This window comes from Perca fluviatilis, chromosome 1 (assembly GCF_010015445.1).
Source record: "Perca fluviatilis chromosome 1, GENO_Pfluv_1.0, whole genome shotgun sequence".
Lineage (NCBI taxonomy): Eukaryota > Metazoa > Chordata > Actinopteri > Perciformes > Percidae > Perca > Perca fluviatilis.
In genome coordinates this window covers 34,065,220-34,091,815 of record NC_053112.1, presented here as the reverse complement: position 1 = coordinate 34,091,815, position 26,596 = coordinate 34,065,220, and the positions used below count along the sequence as shown (strand labels likewise).

The 26,596-nt window shown below is 41.4% G+C and overlaps 1 protein-coding gene across 11 annotated transcripts in view; it reads right to left on the bottom strand.

Annotated features, from left to right (window-relative positions):
* fat1a (FAT atypical cadherin 1a) overlaps positions 1-26,596 on the bottom strand; it is an 82,691-nt gene that overhangs the window by 18,139 nt on the left and 37,956 nt on the right. For 9 of the 11 annotated variants that reach the window (XR_005636693.1, XR_005636682.1, XM_039779280.1 and 6 more), the window contains exons 5-15: positions 25,497-25,826; positions 23,754-23,970; positions 22,215-22,283; positions 21,104-21,243; positions 12,388-12,663; positions 11,881-12,091; positions 7,211-11,284; positions 6,398-6,594; positions 6,108-6,261; positions 4,635-4,868; positions 1,364-1,750 (exon numbers count right to left, since the gene is read on the bottom strand). Coding sequence is in view for 9 of the 11 variants with exons in the window: in XM_039779280.1 (XP_039635214.1) it covers positions 1,364-1,750; positions 4,635-4,868; positions 6,108-6,261; positions 6,398-6,594; positions 7,211-11,284; positions 11,881-12,091; positions 12,388-12,663; positions 21,104-21,243; positions 22,215-22,283; positions 23,754-23,970; positions 25,497-25,826 (6,289 nt within the window). In the remaining 2 variants the exon portion in view is untranslated. The remainder of the gene's footprint in view (positions 1-1,363; positions 1,751-4,634; positions 4,869-6,107; positions 6,262-6,397; positions 6,595-7,210; positions 11,285-11,880; positions 12,092-12,387; positions 12,664-21,103; positions 21,244-22,214; positions 22,284-23,753; positions 23,971-25,496; positions 25,827-26,596) is intronic. The other 2 variants (XM_039779450.1, XM_039779536.1) reach the window with 1 other exon arrangement.

Here is a 26,596-nt window from a genome sequence, read left to right as displayed (position 1 = left end):
CACTGCAATTTTTGGGTTGTTTGTCCCCACAGCAATTTAGCATGATACCATGGTAATGTTACGACAGGAATGCAGACTGTGTAGACTCAACAACAATTAGACTGCGTGGGCGATGAAGTGCTTAATGTTTAACTCCCTGTGCCCTGTGGACTTTTTTGTAAACAAAATGCCCTGTGTTGTGTATATTCTTGAAGCACAACAAACCTGACGAACATGTTTCCTTCCTCCTGAAAATCTTGCAAAGAGCAGATTTTTGTTCATAGCTTAGTTGCGCATTGTTTACATTCATGTTTGCTTGCTAGCAGTCTTCTTCTTCATTACCTTTGTTTGCTCATTTCTGTGCTTCTTTGCATGCTGCCGACACCAACTGTTGATCAGTGCAATAGTGTGGAACCTGAGCAGGAATGTGCTTCCTTGTGTGTGTGTGTACGCCATGTAAAGAAAACATGAATCCTCTTGTGAAAAACACTGCTCCACAGTGCTACCACTGGTCAAAGACTGCACAACGTACCTTTAACCCCGCTGGTGACACTAAAAATATAATTTCATTTGGTAAACTTATCAAAGTTTTTTCTTTTAATTCAATATTTGTTTGGAAGTAACCAGGGTTTTTCCTGCATAGAGGAAGTTTTGGCACCCCCCCCCACCTGAAGAAGGTCTGAGACCGAAACGTTTTATTTTTCTTAGAAATAAATTATTGCTTGCGTACTGGTCAGTGTGCAGGATTTTCTCAAAAAATTTTGATCTGCTACTTTTGATCTTATCCTACGCACCTGCCCGACAAAAGAGGTGTGCAAAAAAGCTTTCCTACGTGGCACCCCCCCCACGCAAAGAGGTTTTAGCCAGCACCAAAGGAAAATCACCAGTGGGAAAATGATAAGAATTGAGAGAGAAAAAACTCTTCAAATTCTCAAACAACTGTTGAACAAGCAAAACATAATCTTGAATAGGAGCGCAAATCTCAGTTTTACCGCCCAGAGTCAGGCTGTGTGGGACTCTCCCGATGATTTCACCAGTAGTATTTAAATATTAATATTATTTTTTAAGCAATTTTGTTAACTGGGGTTTCATATACTTAAGCAAAACAGACAGTTTTGTTTATCAAATTGTCAAAAATGACAGGCACATGCACTGATTTCTGTCAAATAAGGTAACACAGACTCACTACCTTTACTGTACGCAAACCGATCATGCTTGGTGTCGCATAGTCACCCCCCCCCCAAAGGCTCTTTCTGAGTCAGGAAAGACCTTGCAGTAATACTAAAGTTTACACCGTCATTAGGGAGAAAGCTAAGAGCACATTAAAAGCTGACTTAGAAGAATATAAAAAAGAAAAAGTCATCTATTTCATGCTACCACATACCAGTGCGGGGGTCCACGCTGAACATGCCGTGCTCATTCCCACTGATGATGCTGTAAGAGATCTCTCCGTTAGCCTCCATGTCCCGGCTGGCGGCCTGCACTCTGAGCACCTGTGTGCCCACCGCCACATCCTCAGACAGCGTAGCCGTGTATTCGCGGTGCTCAAACACCGGGGGATTGTCGTTAATGTCCAGGACGGAGATCACCACCTGGCAAAGGGAGGAGAGCCGCGGGGAGCCCTGGTCACTGGCGCGGGCCTTCAGCTCATATGTCGACTGCACCTCGCGGTCTAGGGGGCGTTCCAGGCTAATAACACCTGTGTGCTCGTCAATCGAGAAAAATCCATCAGCAGAATCGCCCAATGAGTAGAGGATGTCGCTGTTAAGACCTGGGATGACAGAAAAAAGGACAATTCATGTTTGTTTTTTTTTACAACGTGAATCCAATTTTTGTATTTTAGACAATCATACTAGTTCGTTAACATGTGATACCTCTCCGTTTACACCCTGTCCCTGTACCCCACATCGCAGCGATTAAACTGCTGAGTAAAATGTTATCTTCACCAATAAGATAAATAGCCACATCAACAGAAATACACTGGTAAGTACAGGGCGTAACAAGCATATTGATTCTTATATTGATGTATTGATTCTTGAATGATTAAAATCGTCGCCCTCTATTCTCATTCCGACACATGCATCTTTCACACAGCCTCTGAAAAACAGGAGCTGTAAACGTCTAATCCATGCCATCCTCATAACTCATGTCCTCCCACTAGCAAGACGCTCCCAGCAACGAGACAGAGACGGATCACAATAATAATCATAATGCCTTTCTGCAGGTGGCCCCCATTTGGAATACGCTATTATATTCCCATTTATCAGGTAAGTGCCCCCGTCCTCCGTGGGAATGTCATTATTGTGCTGGAGAGACTACCACGAGGAGCCCTGCTTATATGGTTTCCCATCACTTTTATCTGGTCTGATCGTCCTTGAGACAACTGCTTATTGGTGGTTAAGTGATCTGTGCTGAATCTTGATTGGCCGTATTGCCGCATACAAGTATGTTTATGATTGTATGCCCATCTCAGTCCCATGACTGGACTGTTTAATATTAAGGTAGAGCTGGAATGAGTCGATTGATAGAACATTATTCTGCAACTTATTTGCCATATATGATAGTAAATAAACTGAATATCGTTTGTGATTGAATTAAAAAAAAGACACTACTCTGAGCTGTCAATTTTTTTTTTTAATTGTATAAAGCAAATAAGTTATTAATCAAGAACATAATCAGCGGATTCATAAAAAAAATCTTAGTTGCAGCAGTATATTAAAGACAATGTTCAGCACCTTTTATTCATGTGAATCTCTACGATATTGCTAAAAACAAACATGCTAACTGCACACTGATCTTTGAAGCAATGCCGACTGATTTCATTTTGAGTACAAATGGCACTTTAAGACATCTTTCTTTACAGTATTGAAGGCAAGATTGTCAGGAACATATATGAATCTGGTGCAGCACCACGGCGGACAAAGCAGAAAATGATTAAATTCCTCCACAGGAGGGACACTCGGGTCCAGGCAGAGTGATAAAAGGATAAAGCAGAATCATAGAAGGAATGTGTGATCGCATAACTTTGGTTTATCACGGATCAAGGCCACCAGTCTGGATCTGTGTGTCTGTCTGGTTCAAAACCACCCCGCACTGATAAGTGCTGCCTTTTCCGAGATTGTAACAGCAGGCTGAACTGAGAAGCAGAAATGTGGGCAAGTATCAAACATCTTCCAGCCAAATGGGCAGCCAAATTATTGATGCAGTGGCACACAGCAGCCGGGGCCAAGAACGAGTCCTCACAGAGATATGCAGAGACAACTATCGATGGAGGATGGATGAAGCGACTCTTTTCTCTTCGGAAGAGGGTTACATTATGTTTCACAATTTGATGGCTGCCTGCTAAGACAGTTGACTGTAGCCTGAGTGAACTGGGTCAAAGCTACAACATCTAATTCTTCTTGTACACTCTACATGTTGCTTGGGATCTGCCAGTTGTGCTTTAATCTGGCACCTAAATCAAAAAATACTAGACAGACACACAAAAAAGAACTATCCACACGTGAGAGAAATACTAATCAAATCCATATCTGCTTCACAAAGTGTAACTCTAAATAATTATTGCCCCAGGCTAAACTGCAGGAAGCACCTTTTTTTCTCCACCCCTCCTTCAACTACCCTTATCCTTGATATTCAAAATGAAGCAAATTGTGTGCAAGCAAAGCCTCAGGGAAGAAACGTCTTAATTCCAGCGCTTTCCATTCACCATTTTAAGTTCCGCTCTGAGGGATCCAATTCTAGCATCCCTTTCATACTGTCAAGCTGTCAGTCCACCCAAAAACGGGACTGAAAAAAGAAAAAGAAAGAGAAGGCGTTGATTCTCTGACAGTGAACATGCCAGAATGGTTTGTGCTCCACTAAAGTAAAGGTGTAATCTGGAACAGCAGGTCCAATAGTTTCTTGGATAAAGTCTCAAGGAGCCTAAATGACTGTTTAACTGCATGCTTTAAGTTCTCAGTCTTATCCACATGTGAGCCTCTCAGTGGTTGGCAATGCTTGCTGAAAGGTAAAGATGCCGGAGATGAATATGTGGCCTGCGTGTTTGTACCAGCTTAATGTGTATTCCCTTCTAATTCTTGCATAAAGGAAAGATAATAGCCCGTGCATTGTGGGTCAGCATTTAGCCAAGATGCACATGCATGCTGTCTATAATCATTTTGAATCACATGTGCTTTTTATTTTCATTTGTGACCTGAAGTAATGTCTTTGTTGGCATTTAAGCATGATGTAGCGGCATTTGTGAAGAGCAAGAGCTTTCAAAGGTTTGCCTAAAATAGTTTTAATATTTAAAGTTGTCCAATCATGGCACAGCAACTGTGACTAGGCATCGTAGGCCTGTCAAACACTGACCAGCGCTTTGATGAATTGTCATTTTAAATGCATGGCCGCTGGCTAGAAATTTGAAGCCTGCTTATATTTTCCACTGTCTGAAATCAACGACCCATTGTTGAAACAAATTACAAAATATTTTGTCTGTAAAATCTGCCCTTCCACAATGCTGTGAGAGAACAGACAGCTCGACAGGCGTAGCGACAGTACATAAGAAGGCAGGGCTTAGCGAACATTGTAGTGTAGTAGGTAATGGATTCACTTTCCTTGTTGTACATTTGATTTTTCAGGTAATGGACCCATATTGTGCCTGAGAATAAACTCACCAGTATCAATATCGTTTGCCAGCAGTTTTGCCACGTAAGTGCCCGTCTCTGTGTTCTCGAAGACAGTAATGGTGTAGGGATCGGACGAGAACTGAGGCGGGTTGTCGTTGACGTCTTCAACAGTGATGTGGACGTCAGCCTCGCAGTACCGTCCTCCCCCGTCCACCGCCCGCACTTTGAACTTGTGCTTGTCCTGCTCCTCTCGGTCTAGGGGCTGTGACGTCTTCAACTCCCCTGAAGGTGGGACAGAAGATTTTTGAGCAAAATACACACAAATAAAGACATACACTCTTTGGGGAGTAGAAAGATGCAATTTGCTATTTAAAGAACATACAGTAAAAAAAAAAAAAAAAAGACAAATGTAAAATTTGTGTAAGCAATGAATCTGACGATTGAGTTAATGTATATAAGACTGTATATAAGTCAAACCACGTATACTCTAAAGCACTGTAACCCCTTTGTCTGCTGTCTACTAACCAAGTAAAAAAAAACATCCAAACAAATGATGGCTTCCAGGGGAGAGAAGAGGGGAACAAATAAGTAATTGAAGCGCGAGAAGAGGGGAAAAAAAATGGCAAAGAGAGTGGAGGGATGAAGGAAACCATCAGAATTGGCAGCTGAGAGCAGCTTGGAAGTACCCTGGGATATGAGGCAGCCAGCATTACCACAACCTCTCTGGAAAACTCCAGAGCCTCTTGGCGGTCCTCATCTGCAATAATCCTACTTGTCTGCACTGAAGAAAGAAAACATCCCCTCTCCATAACGGTAGCACTGCTGCTAGAAACTCAGTAGTAAGAGTTGCCAAAAGACAGCTGGATGATATTGTTGCCTTGGTGTCAGTCTCTCAGCATATCAAACATGACATTTTTACGTTTTTTACATTATTTTGGGATTGTATGTAGCAGCAGAAATATTGTATAGCTGTTTAAATCTACTGGCTTAGTATATTTCATACTTCCATGCTTTAATTTAGCATTTTCTTTTAAAAACAGGTTGTTTGTGATTAACTGGCATTGTTTTTCTTCTTTCTTTTTTTTCATCCTAGCAGCCAGATGGAATCTCTGATTTAGAGGGTCTCCTAGAAGAAATTATTTGCAGGCAAGAGAAGTATAGCACTCATAAATTCAATTTAAGTGTGCAACTCTGGATTTTAGTGCCACTGTGGGTCTTTCATCTGCCCCGCAGGGAAATGTTCTGTTTTAAAAATGAATAAGTAAATAACAACTGGGCACAAGAAAACACGTTTGCCTCTTCTATTGCTAATAATGATTCACACACACACAAAAAAAAATACTAATTTTGCAGAGGGATCACAATTCTCAAATTTTAAGACTGTAGAATGGAAGACCGCTGTCGTGCTGAGCTGCCTTTTTAATTTTGGGGCTCGAAGCAGAGGGCCACATCACACAATCAGCACTCTTCTTCATACACCTAAGCATTTGCATCCATTCTTGTTAACACGCAGACACACACCTGTATCAGAGTCAATGATGAACAATTCAGATCCAACTCCCTGGAGCTCATAAGAGATTTGGGCATTTGAGCGGATGTCGGCATCTGTTGCAGAGACCTGTAAGACGAGCCTGCCGGCAGGGGAGTCCTCTGGGACGCTCTCGCTGTACAGGGACTGGGGGACGGATTAATAAGAGGAAAATGGAAGAGGGAAAGAAATGATAGTGAATACCAGCAAGAAAAGGGCACAAAAAACGCAAATTAAGTGCTGAAATGACAACAAAGTCGAGAAAAAAATAAATTGAATTTACCTTTTGGCATACAGGGCTGTTGTCATTGGCATCCAGCACCTTGACCTCTACAACGGCTTTGGCAGTAAAGATGCCATCACTGGCAGTAATGTTAAGGAGATAATTGTCCTTCTCTTCACGGTCCAAGGACTTCCTGACAGAGACCTTCCATTCATTCTGAATGTGTTCGATGGCAAATTGGCCAAGTGGGTCCCCTCCTGTTTGATGTTAAAAAGAAATATAGCACTTCAGAATGATCAACAACTCAGAGGCAGCAAAGCAGCAGCAGTCATTAAAAAAACACAAGGATATGGGTCTGTCCAGCATTTTAAACTGCATTCCACTAAACATCTATCAATAATTACTGAAATTATCTTCACAAAGCAAACCCTTATTTCTAAATCAAATATGTTTGGTACACAAGCAATCCTGCAAACCAAGAAACAACAGAAAATTTAGATGAATTAATGCTGCATTCGGATTCCTTTTGATAATATTCCCAGACTACTTAATTACACTTGCTAATTAGCACCAGAGGAAGTATTCCCTCCCAGTCTATTTCAAAGCATTATTCAGATAATTATATATTTCTGTATTATGATGACCTTAATATTTGCCTTGAGCTTTGGCAGATTAGGCGATAACTCAAGACTCCTAACAGATAATAGGACTGTGTTATGTTTCAAAGATGAGACATTATCATCATATTAAGTGGCATAAACGGATAATCCCCCCTTAACTCTGTTTATGAAAAACTGTTACACAAAGGACTAGGGTGTAAACTGTCTGGGCTTACTTATAATATTTATAATAATAATAATAATAAATGCCCACCTGTGATAAAGTAGTTCACTTGTTTATTGATGTCCTCGGAATCATCATCTGTAGTGCTGAGTATAGCGATGACTCCGCTGGGAGGAGGGTCATCTTCACTGACTGTGCCTTTGTAGATCTCTGCAGTGAAGCGGGGCGGGTTGTCGTTCACGTCAGCGACCGTTACCTCCACTCTGGTGCCGTTAACGTGTTGGACTTTGTCGCCTTGGTCTGTGGCTAGGACGGCGATTGTGTATTTGTTCATTTTTTCGCGGTCTAGCTCTTTTAAGGTGGTCACCCATCCGGTTTCGCTATTAATAGCGAACAGCTCGGAGATCTCCTGCGAGTTCTGCTTGGGGTCGAGGCTGTAGACGACATGGCCGTTGGTTCCAGAGTCTTGGTCGGTGGCTTTGACTTGGATCACTTGAGCCCCACTTGGAAGGTTTTCCACAATGACAGCCTCGTAAGGGTGTGACTCAAAGACAGGTTTGTTGTCATTAAGGTCCTTCACTTGGATGTTAACATTTACAGATGTCACTATGTCATAGTTCTCATGTTTGGTTTGGGAAAGCAAAGTGAGTTGGTACCATTTGGTTGTCTCATGGTCGAGGCTTTTCTGAAGCTTTAAGGCCCCGCTGTCTCTGTCGACAACAAAAACCTCGTCTTCGTTGCTCTCAGGAGTGTTGCCCTTCACAAGGCTGTAAATGACTGGTTGCTCACTCTCAGCCTGAATTACATCGATCTCTGTGCCAATGGGAAGGTCTTCAGCAATTGTGTAGCGGTAATGTGGTTCAGCAAATTTGGGAATTGGTGTCTCTGGTGCAACAATCCTGATGTATACCTGTACAACAGAATGTTTGGGTGGATTCCCAGTATCCTTCGCCCTCACAAAAAATGCATAGAACTCATTTTCCAGTCCAATGAGACTCTCTTTGGTCGTAATGACTCCAGAGGTTGGGTGGATTTCAAAGTTCTCCTCCACATTTTCAACATCTGCTTCAATTGAATACTCAATGTCAGCATTGCTTCCCTCATCCATGTCTGAAGCAGCAATTTTAACCACAGAGGTTCCCCTTGGGACATCTGATGCAATAGTGGCTTTGTACTCAGCCGCTCTGAATTGTGGGGCATTGTCATTGACATCTGTGAGAATGACATTCACTATAGAAAAGCCTACTTTTCCACCGCCGTCTTTAGCTATGAGAGAAATAGGAATAACCTTTTCAACTGTAATTTCGCGATCAAGGCTCTCAAGAGTGAAAATCTCTCCATTTTCATTGACAGAAAATTTGTCTTTTGCAAAGTCATTGACAATCTGGTATGTTATTCGCCCATAAATGCCTTCGTCATCATCTGTCGCCTTTGCTTCTGCTACCAAGGTACCAATAGGTGAGTTTTCAACTAGCTCTACCACATAGTCCACCTGAGAGAAGGTGGGGTTGTGGAAGTTGGCGCCAGTAACTGTTACCATGACAAGGGCTGAGCTTCTGAATACACCGTCTGATACTGATACATTGAGTTTGTAAAGAGGCTGCATATGTGGCCGGCGGTGGTTGGAAATGGCAATGGCGCCTGTGTGTTTGTCGATGGAAAAGTTCTGATCCTCATTGCCGGATATAATGGAGAACTCCAACGTATCAGAGTCTGAGCTATCAGCATCAGATGCCTGGACTTGGGTGATGAAGTGTCCACGCGGGGCTAACTCGCTAATAGTAGTTTTGTAAATGTGCTCTGTAAATATTGGAGCATTGTCATTCAGGTCGGTAACGTCTATCGTCACAATGACATCACTCGATAGGGCTGGAACTCCTCCGTCCACAACGCGGACTCTCAACTTGTGCTGCTGGATCTCCTCATGATCAAGAACTTGGGCTGTAGATATTATTCCTGTTTGACGGTCAATAGTGAAATAATCTGAACTCTTCCCTTTTTCCTCAACCAGCTGAAAGAATACTTCTTGGTTATTACCAGTATCAGGATCTTTGGCATCAACTTGCAAAATGGATGTACCAATGACAGAGGCCTCTGAAATATTGGCATAGTACGCCTTCGACAGGAACACAGGGGCGTTGTCATTTACATCTTCCAGTATGATATCAACAAACACTTCAGAGTGTGCTCCAGTCAGAGAATCTGTGGCTCTTACATTTAATTTATAGGCAGGATGTGTCTCAAAGTCCAGAGGCTGAATCACATGAATAACACCTGTGTTGAAATCAATTGAGAACTGTTTGAAAGGATCTCCTTCCGATATGCTGTACACAATCCGAGGGCCTTCAGAATCATTGGCCTGTACATGAAGCACAGGTGTGTGTAAGGGAATGTTTTCAGGGATTTCAATGCTGTAAAAGGGCTTCTCAAACACAGGCATTGCTTTGTTCACCACTGTTATTGGCACTTCTACTTCTGCTGTGAGTGCTACCTCTCCATTATCCTTTGCCATAACAACGACGACAAAGTCTGTGTTAAGCGAATCCTTTTCAAATTTCTTTTTGAGGGCGATTTCACCAGAGGGACTAATTTGAAAGTGCTCCTGGTGTTCCTTCAGGTGATAATGGATTTCTGCATTCGGGCCCATGTCTTTGTCCACTGCTGTGACTTGTCGTATGACCTGGCCTTCCTCTGCGTCCATCTGGACCAGGGCATGATAGGGAAGGTTCACAAACATAGGTTTGTTGTCATTTACATCTTCCACTGTCACAGTTACAAGAATGTGAGCCCCATCTTCAGATTTGTCCTCTCTGGTGACCTCAACAACTATATCAAATGTGTCCTGTGCCTCGCGATCAAATGGAATCCCAGTGGTTGAGATTACTCCAGATGTGCGGCTGATTTCAAATCTGCTGTCAGGGTTCAAAATTTTGTAAAACAAGGGCTCGTTCACCTGGTTCCCAACAGCAGCAATGACAGCTAGTGTTTTTTTCTCAGAAAGGTTTTCTTGGATGTGGGCTTTGTAGGACTCCCTGGTGAACTTCAGCTTACTCTCCTTGTTTTCCTTCACATTTATCTTCACTGTAGCAACAGTAGCAAATCTACCATCGGAAACCCTGACCTTTAATTCATATCTGCTCCTGAGCTGTGTGACATTCTGAATAGAAATTATGCCTGCGATTGGATCAATTTTAAATTTATCACCAATATTTCCCTCAGAGATGGAGAAGATAAGTTTGGAGTTAGGCCTAGAGTCTGAGTCTGTAGCATTGACTTTAATGACTTCCACCCCTTTGTAAGTTGGCACTATGACGGTTGTCTCATAGAGTTCTTGGCTAAAAACTGGTGGACAGTCATTAACATCAATTACTTCAATGGTCACGTTGGCTGGCGTCTCTGCAAATAGCCGTGGCATTCCTAGATCATGGACCTGGACTGTGAAGCGGAAAACACTCCTCTGTTCATAATCCAAAGCTGCTGTGATTCTGATTGCTCCAGTGCTTGAGTCAATGGCGAAATAGTTATGTGCATAAGGTTCGACAATTTGGTAGATGAGCATGGCATTCTGGTCGCAATCAGCATCAGAGGCACGAATGACAAAAGGAGTGTTTTCACGGGTCAGAACAACACTGTTGACTGGGGCCGACTCACTGATTACTCCTTTGAATTCCCTCTGGAGAAAGATTGGAGTATTGTCATTTTCATCCTTGAGATGAATCAGTAGAGTTGCATTGCTGGCAAGTCCCGCCATGTTGGTGCCCTGTATGATGAGCCTGTATTGAGAGGCGGTCTCATAGTCTAAAGCTTTCTGGGTTACAACCACTCCCGAGTTAGGGTTTATATCAAATGCGTGGTTGATGTTGCCACCTTTTATTTGATAGAAAACAGATGATTGGCTGTCGGCTGTGACTAAGCTCACAAAACTTCCTGGATTGACTGATTCACTGACTTCTGCAGAGAACTCTTTTTCGGTGAATCTGGGGGCCGCATTGTCAGAAACTGTTACCATAATGTGTACATTGGCTGTAGTTGACAGTGGAGGTATTCCATTATCAGACGCTTTAACGGTCAGTTCAAACAGGGTCTTGCTGCTGCGATCAAGTTCTTTGGCTACTGTAATTGTCCCAAGAACAGGGTTGATGGCAAATGAGTTTGCAACATTTCCTGTAAGAAATAGACAACAAAAGAAGAACATATTAATGTGGCTGTACTAGAAATATTTTCCAATTCTGATCCATGTGCCTGGTAATTAATGCAAAACATATATGGTAAAAAAAAATAATAATAATAATATTTTTGCTACGTGTTGTACCAGGAAGATGTGGTTGATAAGCATTTGCAGAAATTGTCAGAAATGCCTTTTCAAACCATCAGTTTCACTCAAAACAAAGCAAGCAACAATTTAGCTATGTCAAATATGCATGTATTCAAACAAAAAGCTAATAGCCACATGTTTCTTGTTCTCATAAAACAGCATATTGTAGGAGAAAATCATCGTGGGAAATTCTGAGGGGGGATCCACCCATCTCTCACGTATTTGGAGATCCTCTAGACAAAGTCTCCAATATTCTCCTACTCTTTGTAAAGTATTCCATTCATAATCAAGATCCAGTGGGCAGCACGACTCAAGATGACTCATGCATTTTTTACGAGCTGATTTCATTTGCATTCATTTACAATGAAAGCTTTCTGCAATGAGAAAAGAAACTAGGGAAATTGTGGCTCAACAGAATGGCACAGCAACTTTTTTGTGCATTTACCTGATTCAATGCTGTAGACAATGTCTGCGTTATAGCCCTTGTCTTTGTCAAGAGCTGTGACCTGGAGCACAGCCGAGCCTACGGCTGCAGATTCAAACACACGGCCAGAGTAAGGTGTGCCTATAAACCAGGGTGCATTGTCATTAGTGTCATCCACATTGACAATAACACGCACAAGGTTCCTCTTTACTGGGATGTCTTGGTCTCGGACCTAGTGAAGTGAAATTTAGAAAGAGACAGACAGACGGAGGAGGGGGGAAGAAACAGTGACAGACGAAGAGTGTCAGAGCCCTCAAGCGATAATTCATACTTCAATAGTAACATAATAAAACAGCAAATTATTCATATTTTGAAAAGCATAGAAAAAAAAAACATATCTTAATTTCACGGATGTTTATTTTTCCAATGAAGCAAACATTTCCTAAATAAACTCCATTAAACCATATGTAGGAACATTTTATAATTTATCAAGCTATTGTTAAATTGTCAGTGTTCATTGATTCATACCATGACGGTGAGGATGTGACGATGCATGGTCTCATGATCCAGTCGCTCAGCGGTGTACAGCGTGCCAGTTCCTGGGTCTAGTCGGAACTTCCTCAGGCTGAAGGGATCGGTGCTGCTCAGGAGAGTAAAGGTTAGTTTGTTCTTCTCGTCTCTGTCCACGGCGCTGATCTGCAGCACCTCAGTCCCTGCTGGTTTGTCTTCAGGGACATTAACCTCATACACCTCCTGAGAGAACTGTGGCCGGTGGTTGTTGGTGTCAATGACACGGATAAGCACCTATAGGAGAAAAATACATTTTAGAGAATATACATTTTTAACACCGGACTTACACCATCTCCCAAATAATGCATGTGAAAATACTTTTGAGGCTATTATCTGAGTCTAATTCGGTCATTCTGTACTTCAGATGGCCATGTTTCAGAGGATAACTGGATGGCTGTATCAGTCAAAACAATTCAAGTGTTACAAGTTACTGTTGAACATTTTATTTGATGAAAAGCATGAAAAGGGTAATTCTGAAGCAGTGGTCCCCAAACTGGATTAAGTTTCTGTAAGGGTTACAGTTAGTGTTAGGATTATGTGCAAAAACAAAAATTACATACTCCAAAAAACCCAATAACAACCAGAAAACTAGTGTGAGTGTAAATTTACACAAACACATTTAACATTAACTTTAAGTCCTCCCATGCTCTTCAGTAATGCGCAGCGTTATGTCGATATGGACCAAATCGATACATACACCTGATGGCAAAAGCAATATTTTAACTGAAGTGCAACTTAATGCTGCTAACAGTGAAAACAAGAAATCAATGCTGAAAAACCATAATGCATCCAAATGAACTGTGAGCTACGTACAGGAGTGGGTTATTAAATTGAGAGTACATGTGTAATCAACCATTCGACAGTGAGTTGTCAACTGTGATAGGTTAGAAAGCCGATGCGTGGATATTAACAATATATAAGATGTCTAAAAGTCATATGCGTTTTAGGATGGTTAAACATGTTTTAGTGTTACTGTTTAGCAGATATAATATTCTGCTTATGTTTTCACAAACGACCGTTCAGACTCAAATCCATGAAACCAATCTCTACACGTGCTTCTTGCTTTGGACAGCAAAAAGTGCAGTCGCTGTGTTTTTTGCCACACACACACACACACACACACACACACACACTCACTCTCTCACACACACACACACACACACACACACACACACACACACACACACACACACACACACACACACACACACACACAACAAAGAATCTAACATCCCCAAACTGTAAAATTCCACTGGGAGCATGTTTTATCAACACCAGCCACTCGTCTAGTGGACTTCCGACAGAGGATTATGGAGAGCTGCTGGAATGCCATCTCTGCTTCCCAGACCAGCGAGGGGCTTCTACCGTTGCCAAACATGAGGAACAAAGGGATCAGCATAGATTAGACACCTGCATACCAAACACCAGGGGGTGATGTCCCACAAGGAAAAAGGCAAAGCCAAGCTGTTTGGTGCAGGAACAGTGAAGGGGACTGTAGTCACAAAAGTTCTGACCAGTTGACAGCTCACTAGCTGACCAGGATTTGTCAGATCTCTGGTCAACACAAATGCCCACTGTTGTTTTTCGTCATAATACTGTTTGTTGAGCCTATATCAGAGACAAATATAGACTCAACCTGACAGCACTGATAACATTTACAATCTGCTGTGTGCTGTGATGTTGGCAATGCTGCTGAAGCTCACAGATGTCATCTTGCAGGGGGAGTGTTGGGCTGCATGCTGTCTGTCAGTGCTAAAAAACTGGCTGTTTGCCACAAGTCATGTGTCATGAGCGGCCCATTTCGCACTGCTTATCAGGATGCGTAATGTAAAATAAATACAATTGTGTGGAATTTACCCTGAAACAGCGTATGAAATAGGGCCTCTAGTGTATGTTGCACCCTCAGCGGGATGACAAGCTATCTCGTTCCAAGCATGTCTTTTCATGTCATGCCAGACATCATATAGCACCACATCCGTGACGTCTCATGATACATCTTTCACACACACAGATGCACATGCATGCACCCCCACACACCGGCTCATAAAATTTGCACTTCCACACATGCATCCACACAAAGAGGCTGTCCAATGTGTCTCAATCTGGCCAGGGCCAGATAACACGTCTTGTGAATAGTGAGTGAAGGTGGCAAGAGCTGATAGTGCTGTCAAGAAGGAGAAAGGAATGGAACCTGGTCAGTAGTGTCCACATCTATCCACAATGTACTATGTCAGATGGTTTAGAAAGCACACAAAAGCCTATTCAGCCTCTATATGCACACAAACTCGGTTGTTCCTTTTGCAAGGAGGCTCTACAACACTTCAAAGGAACTTTGCCCCCAAACATCACAAAGCAGCATGATACAGCCTGACTGCAGCAGAAATGCTGGTGTAGAAGAAAACTCTGTAGTCTTTGTATATGGCTTCCTCTGGGAAATCTGAAGAGGAACAAGATTGAGACTGAGACACAGACGTGACAGATGGAGATACTAAAGACAAAAAAAAGTGCTGTGAGGGTGAGATGAGAGTATGAAAGAGAAGTGACGGTGAAAAAACAAGAAAGCTCAGGGAAATGGTCAAATTTAGAAAAGACAGGTTGTGGGTGGGAATGACAGAAATACACAAACGGAATAAAATGCATTAAAAAATAAGTCCTAGATACAATAGTCAGCTTTGATACTGTAAGTTAAGAAAACATAACTGTGACTGAATAAGGTAAGCCTTCGAGTGAGACATAAAGAGAGTCTTTGTAATGTGGACTGAGATAACATGAGAAACAGCAGACCAGGAACAGATTGTGAGCAGAACAGCTTGAGGTACTTCTGCATGGCCACGGGAGGATGTCATATAGTTGGAGATGGGGGAAGGGAGGCTGGGCTGCATGCCGAGCCTGCCTTGTTGGCGCAGCTCCTGGCTATGAGGTGCCCGAGCTAGAATGCGGCACCCCTTGTCTACATCATCAGCTGATCCTTCAGAGACGCCTTCATGGAATTACAGCGTTCAAATGGAAAGCACATAACAGAAAGGCCGACTGTTTCCCATAGACCTCCCACAGACCATGAGCTTCATATTGATATCGCCACTGGAGCCCCAGGCAGGTTGGAGTTAACATTATGTTTCAATCTTCAGCTCACAGTTTGTCACTGTCATTTGATAATAAAATAAAAATTCAAAAAGAAAAGCGTGCATAAGAGATCACAAAAGAAAACAGAGCCTTCTGAATAACGAAACACCTTTTGTGTGTTGTGTATCCAGAAAAAAGGACACATAGGGGCTTGCATTGTGCTCATTGTCCTCCTGTGCCATGCGTAGGAGAGGAAGCCCCCCCTGCCAGGTGGCAGGTTCTGGGCAAAGGCAGGGCACTGGCACCAAGCACTCCTACATGTTCCCAAAACAGGATTAACACAGCCCACTACCCACAGAGGTCCGTGCCCTTGTTTGCATTTTAGTCTACCTAAACAGAATAATCATCATCATCATCCCTGCGTGCCTGGCCAATAAATGTGGAGCTCCTTGAAAAGACGGAGAGCGAGAAAATCAGAAAGAAAGACAAAGAGGGATAGAGTAAAAGAGAGAGAGAGAGAGAGAGAGAGAGAGAGAACAAAAAGGGAGGAAAAAAAACATTCCAAGGAGAGAGAAAATAGGCCATACCGTCTGGCGGCACAGCTTCCACATGAGTTTGATTTGAGGAATAGATAAGTCTGACATTGTGCGTGATCGGGTAGATCTAATTTGCAGTGGAATTCAGTATGACTTGTTTTAAAGGTAAACATGCTGTCTCCAAATAAAACTAATTAATATTCAATAACAAACAACTCTTTTGCATTTGATTTCCTATTAAAATTGTCTCTTACTGGATTGTTGCAAACACAGATACAGAGACAATTGATTAATCAACATCTGTCTTTTATATAATAATCTACAGATTATAAAATGTCTTCAAGTGTTCAACGGTTTAGCCTAATTCTGAACAAGGGGTTCATATTATTTGCTGAGCCAAGAAACTTAAAAAGTAAATGAATACATTTCAGTGTGGTTTGACACAACCTTCAAAACCATAGCCCCATTGGTTACTCATTGTAACAAAAAAAAAACATGTATTTCTCTGCAAGAGGTACATCTACAGTTTTCTGTTAAAAGCCCTGCTGACAGAGCAAATACTGTCAATGCTGAACAATGTTATCGGATAAACAAGTTAGTAGCCAAAACACTCAGATGGATTTCCTGAAACATGAAGCACTCAGTACTCTGAATCCTCAGGACATTTAAGGCTCCCCCGCACATATGTGCAAGTCAACCGACTGATACTGTATGTGATGTATCAAATGTGAAAGAAATGGAGGTAGACTCTTTAAGATGTCAGTTTTCAATCCCTTTTCCTGGTTACAAAATTGGCTATTTGAAATTGATGTAATGCGAATTGCTTTGCTTTATTACAGTTCTATTAACTATGTCTTCTTGTGTTTCTTGTCTGTAACTACATGATATTATAAGCTGCTGCATGTCTTGGCCCGGTCACCCTTGAAAAAGAGATTCTTAGGGCCCTATTTTAACGATCTGAAACGCAAGTATCGAATGCCAAACGCAAGTAGCTTTGTGGGCGGATCTCGGGCGCTGTTGCTATTATACCGGCGGGATAAATGACTCTTGCGCCTGACGCAAATCTAAAATGGGTTGGTCTGAAGTAGCTACATTACTCATAGGTGTGGTTTGGGCGTAACGTGCAATAAACCAATCAGAGCGTTATCTCACATTCCCTTTAAAAGCAGGCGTGCTTGTTCCATGGCAGATTGCTACTATGGCGGAGTTGCTAGGCGCACGCTCTTAATAAATTCCATGGGCGCACACCAGGAGAAGTTCACAGCCGAGGAGTCCGACGTTTGCTATTGATTTTTCTTTTTGACAAAATGTAAACAAAGAAATATCACAAAAACATACTTTCCAGTGTTTTGGGCTCACTCTCACTGAATCACGAGGTTATGAATGCATGGTGATATTTTTGCAATGTAGTCTAACATTAGACCGGGATTACCTCACTACAGACGATGCAGCTCTTCTGTCTCTCCTCTCCCGTGCTGCTGCTGGGGCATTTGGGTCAAGTGGCATCGGCACATGTAGTTCAACAGCACATCTCCTTAAGTCCTCTAATATTTCCTCATTTATGTCATCAACACATCCATGATTCATGGAAATGTTGTGTAAAACAAGGTCATATTTTTTCCTTGTATTTATGTATGGTTTGCAAAAATGGGAACTGCTGGGTCCGTGTGGATGTGGGAAGCAAAGTGTATGCGCCCCTAAAATAGCATCTGAATAATGCACCACTGACTTTAGACCAGGTTTTTCCTGGTCAGTGGCGGAATTGTTTTCTGAAACTGCAAAATAGCACCAGGGAACATTTGCGCCGGAACACGCCTCCTCTTTTTGCTGAACCACCCCCGCGAGCGCAAGTTCATTCCCTAATTTACCGACGTGAGTCTGTGGAGGGAAAGGTCCGCTGTGTGTCGGGTGCAAAATAGGAATGATACATGCGTCGGTGTACAAAGTCAATTGCGCTGGGTGCAAGATAGGGCCCTTAATCTTAATGGGTTTCTCCTGTTCAAATAAAGATTATAATAAATAAAAAAATATGAAGGATATACTACACTGAAGACAAATGGTTCTCTCTTACCTAAATTGTGATTTTCAAAACAACAAAAGCATACAGACCAACACAAGTTAGGATTTTGTTTTGTGGAAAAAAATAATAAAACAATACATTTCCACTTTCAGGGATGTCTTTAAATTACTAGCCTACCATTTTTGGGGATTGATAAAGTCTCTGATGATAATACTGTATGCCTTTTACAGTCACCTATTTGTCTCTCAGCATATTCCAGGCAACTGGCCTAAATCACGTCACAAGTTTGGTTTATGGAGCATACAAATTCAGTAAATCCGTTCCCTCTATGGAAAACAGCTGACCTACAGTGATCAGCTGGGTCCACTGGACTGTATCTTAGATACTAGCACTCATCTACAAGAGAGCCTATCAGACACAGCTCTAATAAAACATTAAAAAGGCATGTGCATGCAGAGCGAAACAGTTCCCTGTTGCAGGAAATAAGCTTTATCTTATATGCTGTACAAGTGATTATTCTTTGACCCATTTTCTTGTGTGAAACTGATGGTTGAAATGAGCTGTGATGGCTTGTAGAGGTGGATTTTAATAAAGCGGATCATCAAGCAGTAACAGTCAAACTTGTGATCACGTGAGGAAAATTTGAGGTAGTGTGCAAAGTATGCTGCTGTAAGTTTTGAAGATAGGCAGTCGGGCAGTCTAGGTGTTTTTGGTGTAAATTACTTTTCATAACATCACTATTAAACATCAAACTAAATTAAATCATTCCCTGTCATGTGAAAGGGTTGCCAGTACAGTCGGCCCCACTGAGAATCAAGTTCCTCCTGGGAATTGGATCTTTTGAATAAGTTAACCTTTGAATGTGATTAATTTGACTTAAAATGTCACAGCGTGCAGCATTGCTGAGACGCTTTTACATAAGTGTCTGTTGCCAGGGCTTTAAAGAAAAGTGCTTTATGTGGAGAGAAAATCATGGCTGAGAAAATAGGTACTGTGGCTGTTTTTTAAGGTTCCGCGCTGAACTAAACGACGTGCTGCTTCCTTGGATGAGCTGCAAAATGCCAGTGAAGGCGACGCTTCATCCAAGGCTCAGTGGAGCACAGCAGCCAGATGATGAAAGGCTTTATTCATTCGGAGTGACAACAAATAGATTCTTTTCCAGCTACAGTTCTCTGAAGCGCCGCTTTGAGGACAAAGGACAAAACATTTTGAATGCCACCATCCCATATGACCCAAAACTACCATGTAAAAAAACTTCAAAATCTCATGGACAAGGCATGACCATCTCAACAAAAACCAAAGACAACTTGCATGCTTAAAAGCTTTTATCATGGCAGTTCAGCTTTGGTATCAGCTGGGGAGCAAGAGATATGCAAGAAGGATTAAATTAGCATATTAATATATTAAAATGCAAGTATGCAACTGCTTTGGAAGTTTTTGGAAGCAACTTTAGCTTTCATCTCTCATCAAAATGGTTCACATAGGGTCTTATACAGTAGTACCTAGTACTTGTCTTCTACTGCATCTAAGCTTATTTCAGTTGATTTGGCAGTTTCCGGACTGTAGCATGAGCATACTTGTATATGTATGAGTGTAATATATTCAGTTATTTAGAGTCTCTTCAGAAAATACCAAGGCAATCTGTTTCTCTCAGAGAAGATTCACAGGTTCAGAGCGGGAGAACCACAGCAGAGGGAGGAGTGAAGGGGGCTCAAGAATGTACTGTATGCTTAAAAAAAATAAATTAAAAAAAACTCTGGCTAGACGGCACCATCATCACAGAAGCTCAGCGTCAGGAATGAGACAATGGAAGATTCCTGGAGTTCAATGCTCAACTGAGATGGGAGAGAACAGAGGAGGAGGAACACTGACTACCCATATCATGGTTTGAAAACTCAAATCAACAAAAGTTTTTAAAAACTTAAAAAATTAAGTCTGCTTTAGAATATTTCTTTCTTTCTTTCTTTCTTTCTTTCTTTCTTTCTATAAAAACTGTTCATTCCATTGAATCCGAACTAACCCTTAAAACACCAGCAGTCGACCAGCAACTGCCGTGTTCTATGAGGTAAAATGACTGCTTTTGTCAAAGGAGTCTGGTGGCTTTAAAGAGAGCATAGATGGATATAATGGCTTCAGTTCCTCACTGGAAAGTGCTGTCTGACAGCAACGTGAAGCACTGAATATATTCTAAATAAACCAATACCTCACACAACCCCGCTTCAAAAAGAAAAATCCTTTAAAATAAAAAGTTTGAGGGAATATGCTCATTTGCTTTATATCAATCCAAAATATCAATCTACAGCCAGGAGATGGTTAATTTAACTTAGGACTAGGAAGACTAGGACACAAGGGGAAACAGCTACCCTGGCTCTGTCAGAAAGGGGAAAATCTCCTTACCTTACCACCTCTAACGTTTTGGGAGTCTTTTCATCACTGTAAGGTTGCCAGTTACCCAGCGAAGCACTTCACCAAAATATATACAAAATAGCCCTGCACATAACCCCAACATAGTCTTCCCATTTCCAGTCCTAATGCCAAGCTAAACATGCTAGCTGCTGGTTGTAGCCTTGCATTGTATAGACAGATATGAGAGTGGTATTATCTAATTCTCGCCATTAGAATAAATAAGAATATTTCCCAAAATGTCAGCAATGTCAAAGTGTCAATCTATCTCCCTGTCTGGTGATAAAACACAATTTAACAACACCACACGGGCAGCAACAGACAATAAAAGATGTCTTTTAACAGCACAGCCTGACCATATCATATACTGTACCATATGTTTTGTGTTATCTCTCCAGTTTTTTTCAAGGCCACACCAAACAGTTAGAAGTCAGGTCAGGTAAGGATGTAATGAGACTCAAACCAATAAACCGTCATTTTCCCGGGCCAGTTGAGAGCATCACAACGTAAACACATCACAACTAACAGGACAGTTGGGCCAATGCTTCACTCATTACCCGTCCTTTTGCTCCTGCTATTTCTCACATGAGAAAAACAGAACCATGACAACTGCCTCATCAGCTTCCAACCGTTTCATTAGTGTTTCAATTACCTGGGTGCTGACAGTTCGTGTCCCATCTGTGGCTTCCACCGTCAAGTTGTAATTTGATTTCTGCTCGGAGTCCAGGGGCTGTGCAACAATCAAGGTTCCACTGGCCTTGCCCACGTCAAAGCGGCTGTCATAATTACCACCTGTGGAATTATATTTTTTTTTTTTGTACAAACAAGGAAGGAAAAAAGATTAGTGACAAATCATCGCTTAGTTGTGTGCATGTAGCAAGGTTAACAAACACAAAAATGCGGCGCTGAGATGGGCATACAAACATCCTTTTTTTTGTTGTTGCTGTGCTGATGTCAAAGATAATAATGAATAGATACAGTAATGTTGATGACATCATTAACTATCAGTACGGATTTGTTGTTGACCTAAAAAAGTATTGACATAACAGCTATTTCATGCAATTCATTCTAACACAAACAGGATGGGTACATAACAGTGATGAATGTATAATAGGGCTGCACATATGCAATAAGCGATGACGTTGTTGAATATCGCGATATAACGATATTACTTATAAATAAAAGGATATTAAAGTGTACTCAGTTCGGCTGCATTCAGTATGTTGCTCAAATACAACACACTGCTTGTTGAATTCAAAACAAATCATTTCCAACGTTCTTTTATTGAACAAATTGACCTTTAAATTGAATATAAAAGGCACCACTAAAAAAAAGAATGACATTACATTTTAATGTGTGGTTTTCTAGTGATATTTTCTTTCAACTAACTAAAAAAAATCTATTTTGTGTCTCGCAGCCTTGTGCAAGTTGATATTGCGATGACGATAAAAAAAAACTATATATTGTGCAGCCCTGTATAACACCACAATACATGCTTTTATATACCATGATGCTAAACTCTTAAGGACCAACCACACAACAGTGGATATAAAATGGAGCTCTAATTCACACAAGGTAAGGAGAGGAGTTTTCCCTTTCTTCTCTTGAGACTCTTAATCAGGTCACAGGTTTAGGGGAAGAAATGTGACACAACATCAATCCAGCGGCACAACACAATTGAACCACAGCCAACAGGCAGCACCAACACAGTGAAGGATGATCTCTTAATACAGCACAGCCTATTAGGAAATCCCAGCAGCTACCTTCTGCTGTACAGTTGTGGTCACAAGCCATCTGTAGGATGTAAAACATCTCAGTATCCTCTATGCCGTCTTGCAAAAATCCAACCAAACAGAACATTCCAGAGAAAAGAGGAAAGCAGTAAGCAGAGCACAGAAAGAGAGAAGAGAAGAAAAGAGACGTGTCAGTCAGACATTGATTAAAGGGAGGACAGGCTGGCAGGAAGGAAGAAGAGGCAAGCATTTTTTGAAAGCAGTCAATTTAAGTCTTCTCATGCACAAAGTGCCTTTCAAAATTCTAAAAAGAAAACACATTCAAGAGAGGACAAATTCAATTTTAACACTTCAAAACAGAGCTGCCAATTAAAAATGAAAGGCAATATACTAAATCTCACTTGGCTCACACGGGGAAGCTAGGACAACTATCAATATGAGCTATTAATTCAATTCAATTGTGTAATCTAATCTGCTCTACAAAGGCAGAAAGCAGTAATACAGAAACAGTGAAACTGATAAGCTTTAAAAGTGGCTGACTGGTAACTGGTTTTGCCTTCAGTTTATGCATGTTTAGGTTGATGAAGAACCTGCATACATTAACTGCCATAAATGCTGCACTGCACCTGCCTTTTTACACTCTTCAGGGGGAATCACAGTATTAAGGACAAAATGTCTTCTTTCACCTTTTTTGTCCATTTTGGATTATTAAAAAAATATATATATTATTTTAATTAAAGTCCATAATTATAGGAATTAAATGTCTGTCTAATTCAATATTTTAAGGTAGTAAATAATTCACATGAAATCCACTTGAGTCAAAAGTTTAGATTGCAGCTACTGCCACGCTGCTACGATAGTTTAGCTGTTCTCCATCATAACTGGATTTATCTACAGCCTCCGGATTTAGTAGCAAACTGAATTATCAATATGTTGGTTCATTACAATGGATATTTTTCAGTTACAGAATACAGCCAGGGAAACATCTTTGAGTACATTTAGTTTTAGCTTTAGCTAAGGCTAGCCGTGGCTATCTTCCCCCCCAGCTTACACTTGATGTGCCTCGACTGATTTTTGCTGTCTAGTTGTCTTACGTTCTGTGACAATACTATGCTGTTTTCATAAAAATTATACATTTCTATGGCTTGATAATTTTTTGACAGTTTTGACCAAAAACGCATGTGTAGTGAATGCTTATTGGCTTTGTAAGGCAGCCAACTTGGCTAAGGAAGTCAGATTTTTACCTGAAAACTTGGGAAAGCCAGCTGAAAATGTTTGTTAAAATTTGACTTCTCACTGCCATGCGGTCTAATATGATGAACAACTTAAACTCATAATATACTTTGTACTATAAAACAATATTGTCTTTTAAATTACAGTTTTCTTTAAAGTCATTTTCCATATTACCCATATATCATATCACATATATCATATCACATATCACGCACAAACACTATGTTAGTCCTAAAAAGAGCTTTTCCACCTACAATGCACATCTATGACATGGAGCTTTTCTGCAGTATGCATGCATACACACAACGACAGAGAACCATGTGAAGGAGGCAATACCTGTGATTTCAAACCACACGGGAACTTCGGAGGATTCTGTGGCGATGACCCCCACCATGTGCGCCACAGGGTCGCTTTCCATTACAGAAAAGGTGAATGGGGACTCCTCGAAAAGCAGGGGAGCTGCATCGGCCAGCAATTCTGGCTTGGGAATCCACTCGATATGCAGACGACAAGTGGAGGATTTCTGAGGGCGTCCATTGTCGACTGCTTTAATCTGAGAGAGAGGTGGGGAATGAAAGACGTTACACAGTGTTACGCAAGATTTTGTTGCAAATGAGTTTCTGTGCAGCTCTCTGGCAGGTCCGCTGCCTGACACTCTTCAGGAGTAAAATGTTTGGTTATGTAGCTTGCTAAGTTAATGCTTACAGCTAAAATACTCCAATAAAACCATATTAAATTATAGTAAAGTATAAGCACTGATTTATGGCACTACTTCACAGAAGTGGTTGTGTTTCAATCGTAAAAGCTTTTCTATACTTTGAGCTATCAACATGGCAAGAGAACCAAGCATTTCAAATAACAAAACACCTTTTGTGTGGTATTCTTTTGTGATTCAACCTTTTGTGTGGACTTCAATTACTGTAAACTCTGGTGGGCAGTGTCTTCTTGCAGTAGGAGACACAACTTTGGATGTGTGGGGACATAAAATCTAGGTGAAAACCAGTTTAAACCAAAAAAGATTAGCGTTAAGTATCACCTCGGCGGTTTGGACAGCCGACTGTGATGACTACACAGAGGCAAATTCTTGCTCTTTGTCACACAGGTGGAAGATTGAAAGATAAAAAATTTTTTTTACACATATCGGTTATTCTAAGATACTTAAAAATCAGCTGCCAAGATGAGTAGAAATTGGTGCTGTAGAGCTGTTCACTGTAACAATGGTTGTTAGCGGCCATAAAGAAGTCCCATCAATGACCATGGGAATACAGCAAAAGTACTGTACATCCTTGTAACAATGAGATCCTAATTGATGATAGTGTGAACTGGCTCCCTAAAGCGTAAAGGTGCAGACACACAGGGCCGATTATCGGCTCGAGTCTGTTCGGTGTGTCCCGTGCCGTCGTCAGTCTGGAGGGCTGTCGGCGTTCATTTTGGCCGACCTGACATGTTCAGTCGGCGGCAGGGCAGTCGGGACTCACCCAGAAATGGCGAGTGGAATGAGCGTGACTAGAGTCTCTCAAAATCTGACGAAAATCTTTTAAACTGACCTTTGTTGAGCTGAAATGAAGACAGATTCAGGAACTGCATGGCCTATTTCTCGCTTAAAATGTTTTCAGAAACCTGTTTCAGTGAACACAATATGAGATCGTATCCTGAACGGCCGCCATGACAGTCTGGCTTTGAATTTCCGGAGAAAACAAACCCATGTGATGCGTTCGTCCAATCAGCTGCTGGTTTACAGATTAGCGCCGCCTGCTGCTATGGAGACGTATTAAGTCTCATCTCGCCGGCCATCGGCCCTGTGTGTCCACACCTTAAAGTAGAAGCTTTTTTCAAGCAATTTCCTTCTTCGCTTGCCGACCAACATGATGTGTGTGGACCAATTACCTTTTACGTGTATTTTATATACATTTTTAAACACAAAAACTGAAAAAAAGGGAGGGTGGAGAAACAAATGTGGTAAGAAAACTTGAGAGGAAGAGGAGAATAAATCAGTAAAGCAATAAACAAGCATCCGTTGTAAACATTTACTGCTCACTGAGAGACCATCAGGCTGAAACCCTGGGATTAGATACTCACTGTAAGGATGTCGTATTCTCCAGCAGAAGAGAACTTCTTGGAAGACACCAGGCCGGTCTTGGGCTCGATGAAGAACTTTCCGTTTTCATCTCCCTCCTCGATGCTGTAAGAGATCTCGGAATTGGGTCCCTCGTCACGGTCTGATGCAATGACCCGATACACCGGGTCTCTCTTCGTGGATCGGTCTTTCTCCGGCCTCTCCCGCTCCGGGAGCTTGATCTTGTAGATCTTCTCCAGGAACAGCGGCCTGTTGTCATTCTCGTCAAGAACTCGGACAATGACGCGGACAGTGGTGGATTTGGCAGGAACGCCATGGTCAGTGACTGTGATCTGAGGAGAAAGAACAAATACTTCAGAACAAGACGTACGTAGGCCTCCAAGGCTTGGGGCTGACAACCAGGAAGCAAAATATCATCTGATGCAGTGAACTATAAAATCCATTCAATTTATCTTATGCCATTTTGGTTTTATTTAGATACATTGAAGACCTGAATCCCTTCAACAGTTACAACAATAATGTTCGAGTTTTGGAACAAGAAGCAGTAAATACCTTAAAAAGGTTGATAATTCCAGCTAAATCATTGAACATCATGTAAAAGTGTCAAGATCAAGACAGCTGTGTTAGAAGCTCATCATTCTAAAGCCTAAGAGGAATCAAAGAAGAGATAAAAAACGGGGAGCGTGCTTTTTTCCCCCTTCATCGTGCTTTCATTCCACTTCTTTCTACCAACTCTTTTTGAGATTTGGCTGGCAGGGTGTCTTTTCCAATACACCTTCTTCATTTAAAAATGCAAATATACATCAGAAACAGTCTGTTACCCAATGACCTAATAATCTAATCTCCACGGTATAATGTATGAATCCAGTCAAATTCTTGGTCATAAAGTACTCCATATAATATGCTACTTCTCTGACGAAAAAGTGGTTTGATGTTGTGAAAAGGGGGATTTTTTTTTTTTATAAACTACCAATACAAATCTCTGAGTCTTGTAAGGCAAAATTTGCCAGCAGGGAAATACAAGACTAAATTGGGTTTTATGTATTTTCAACCCTGATAGAGAGAGAGAGAGAGTGCAGGACTTTGATAACAGCAATTTTGG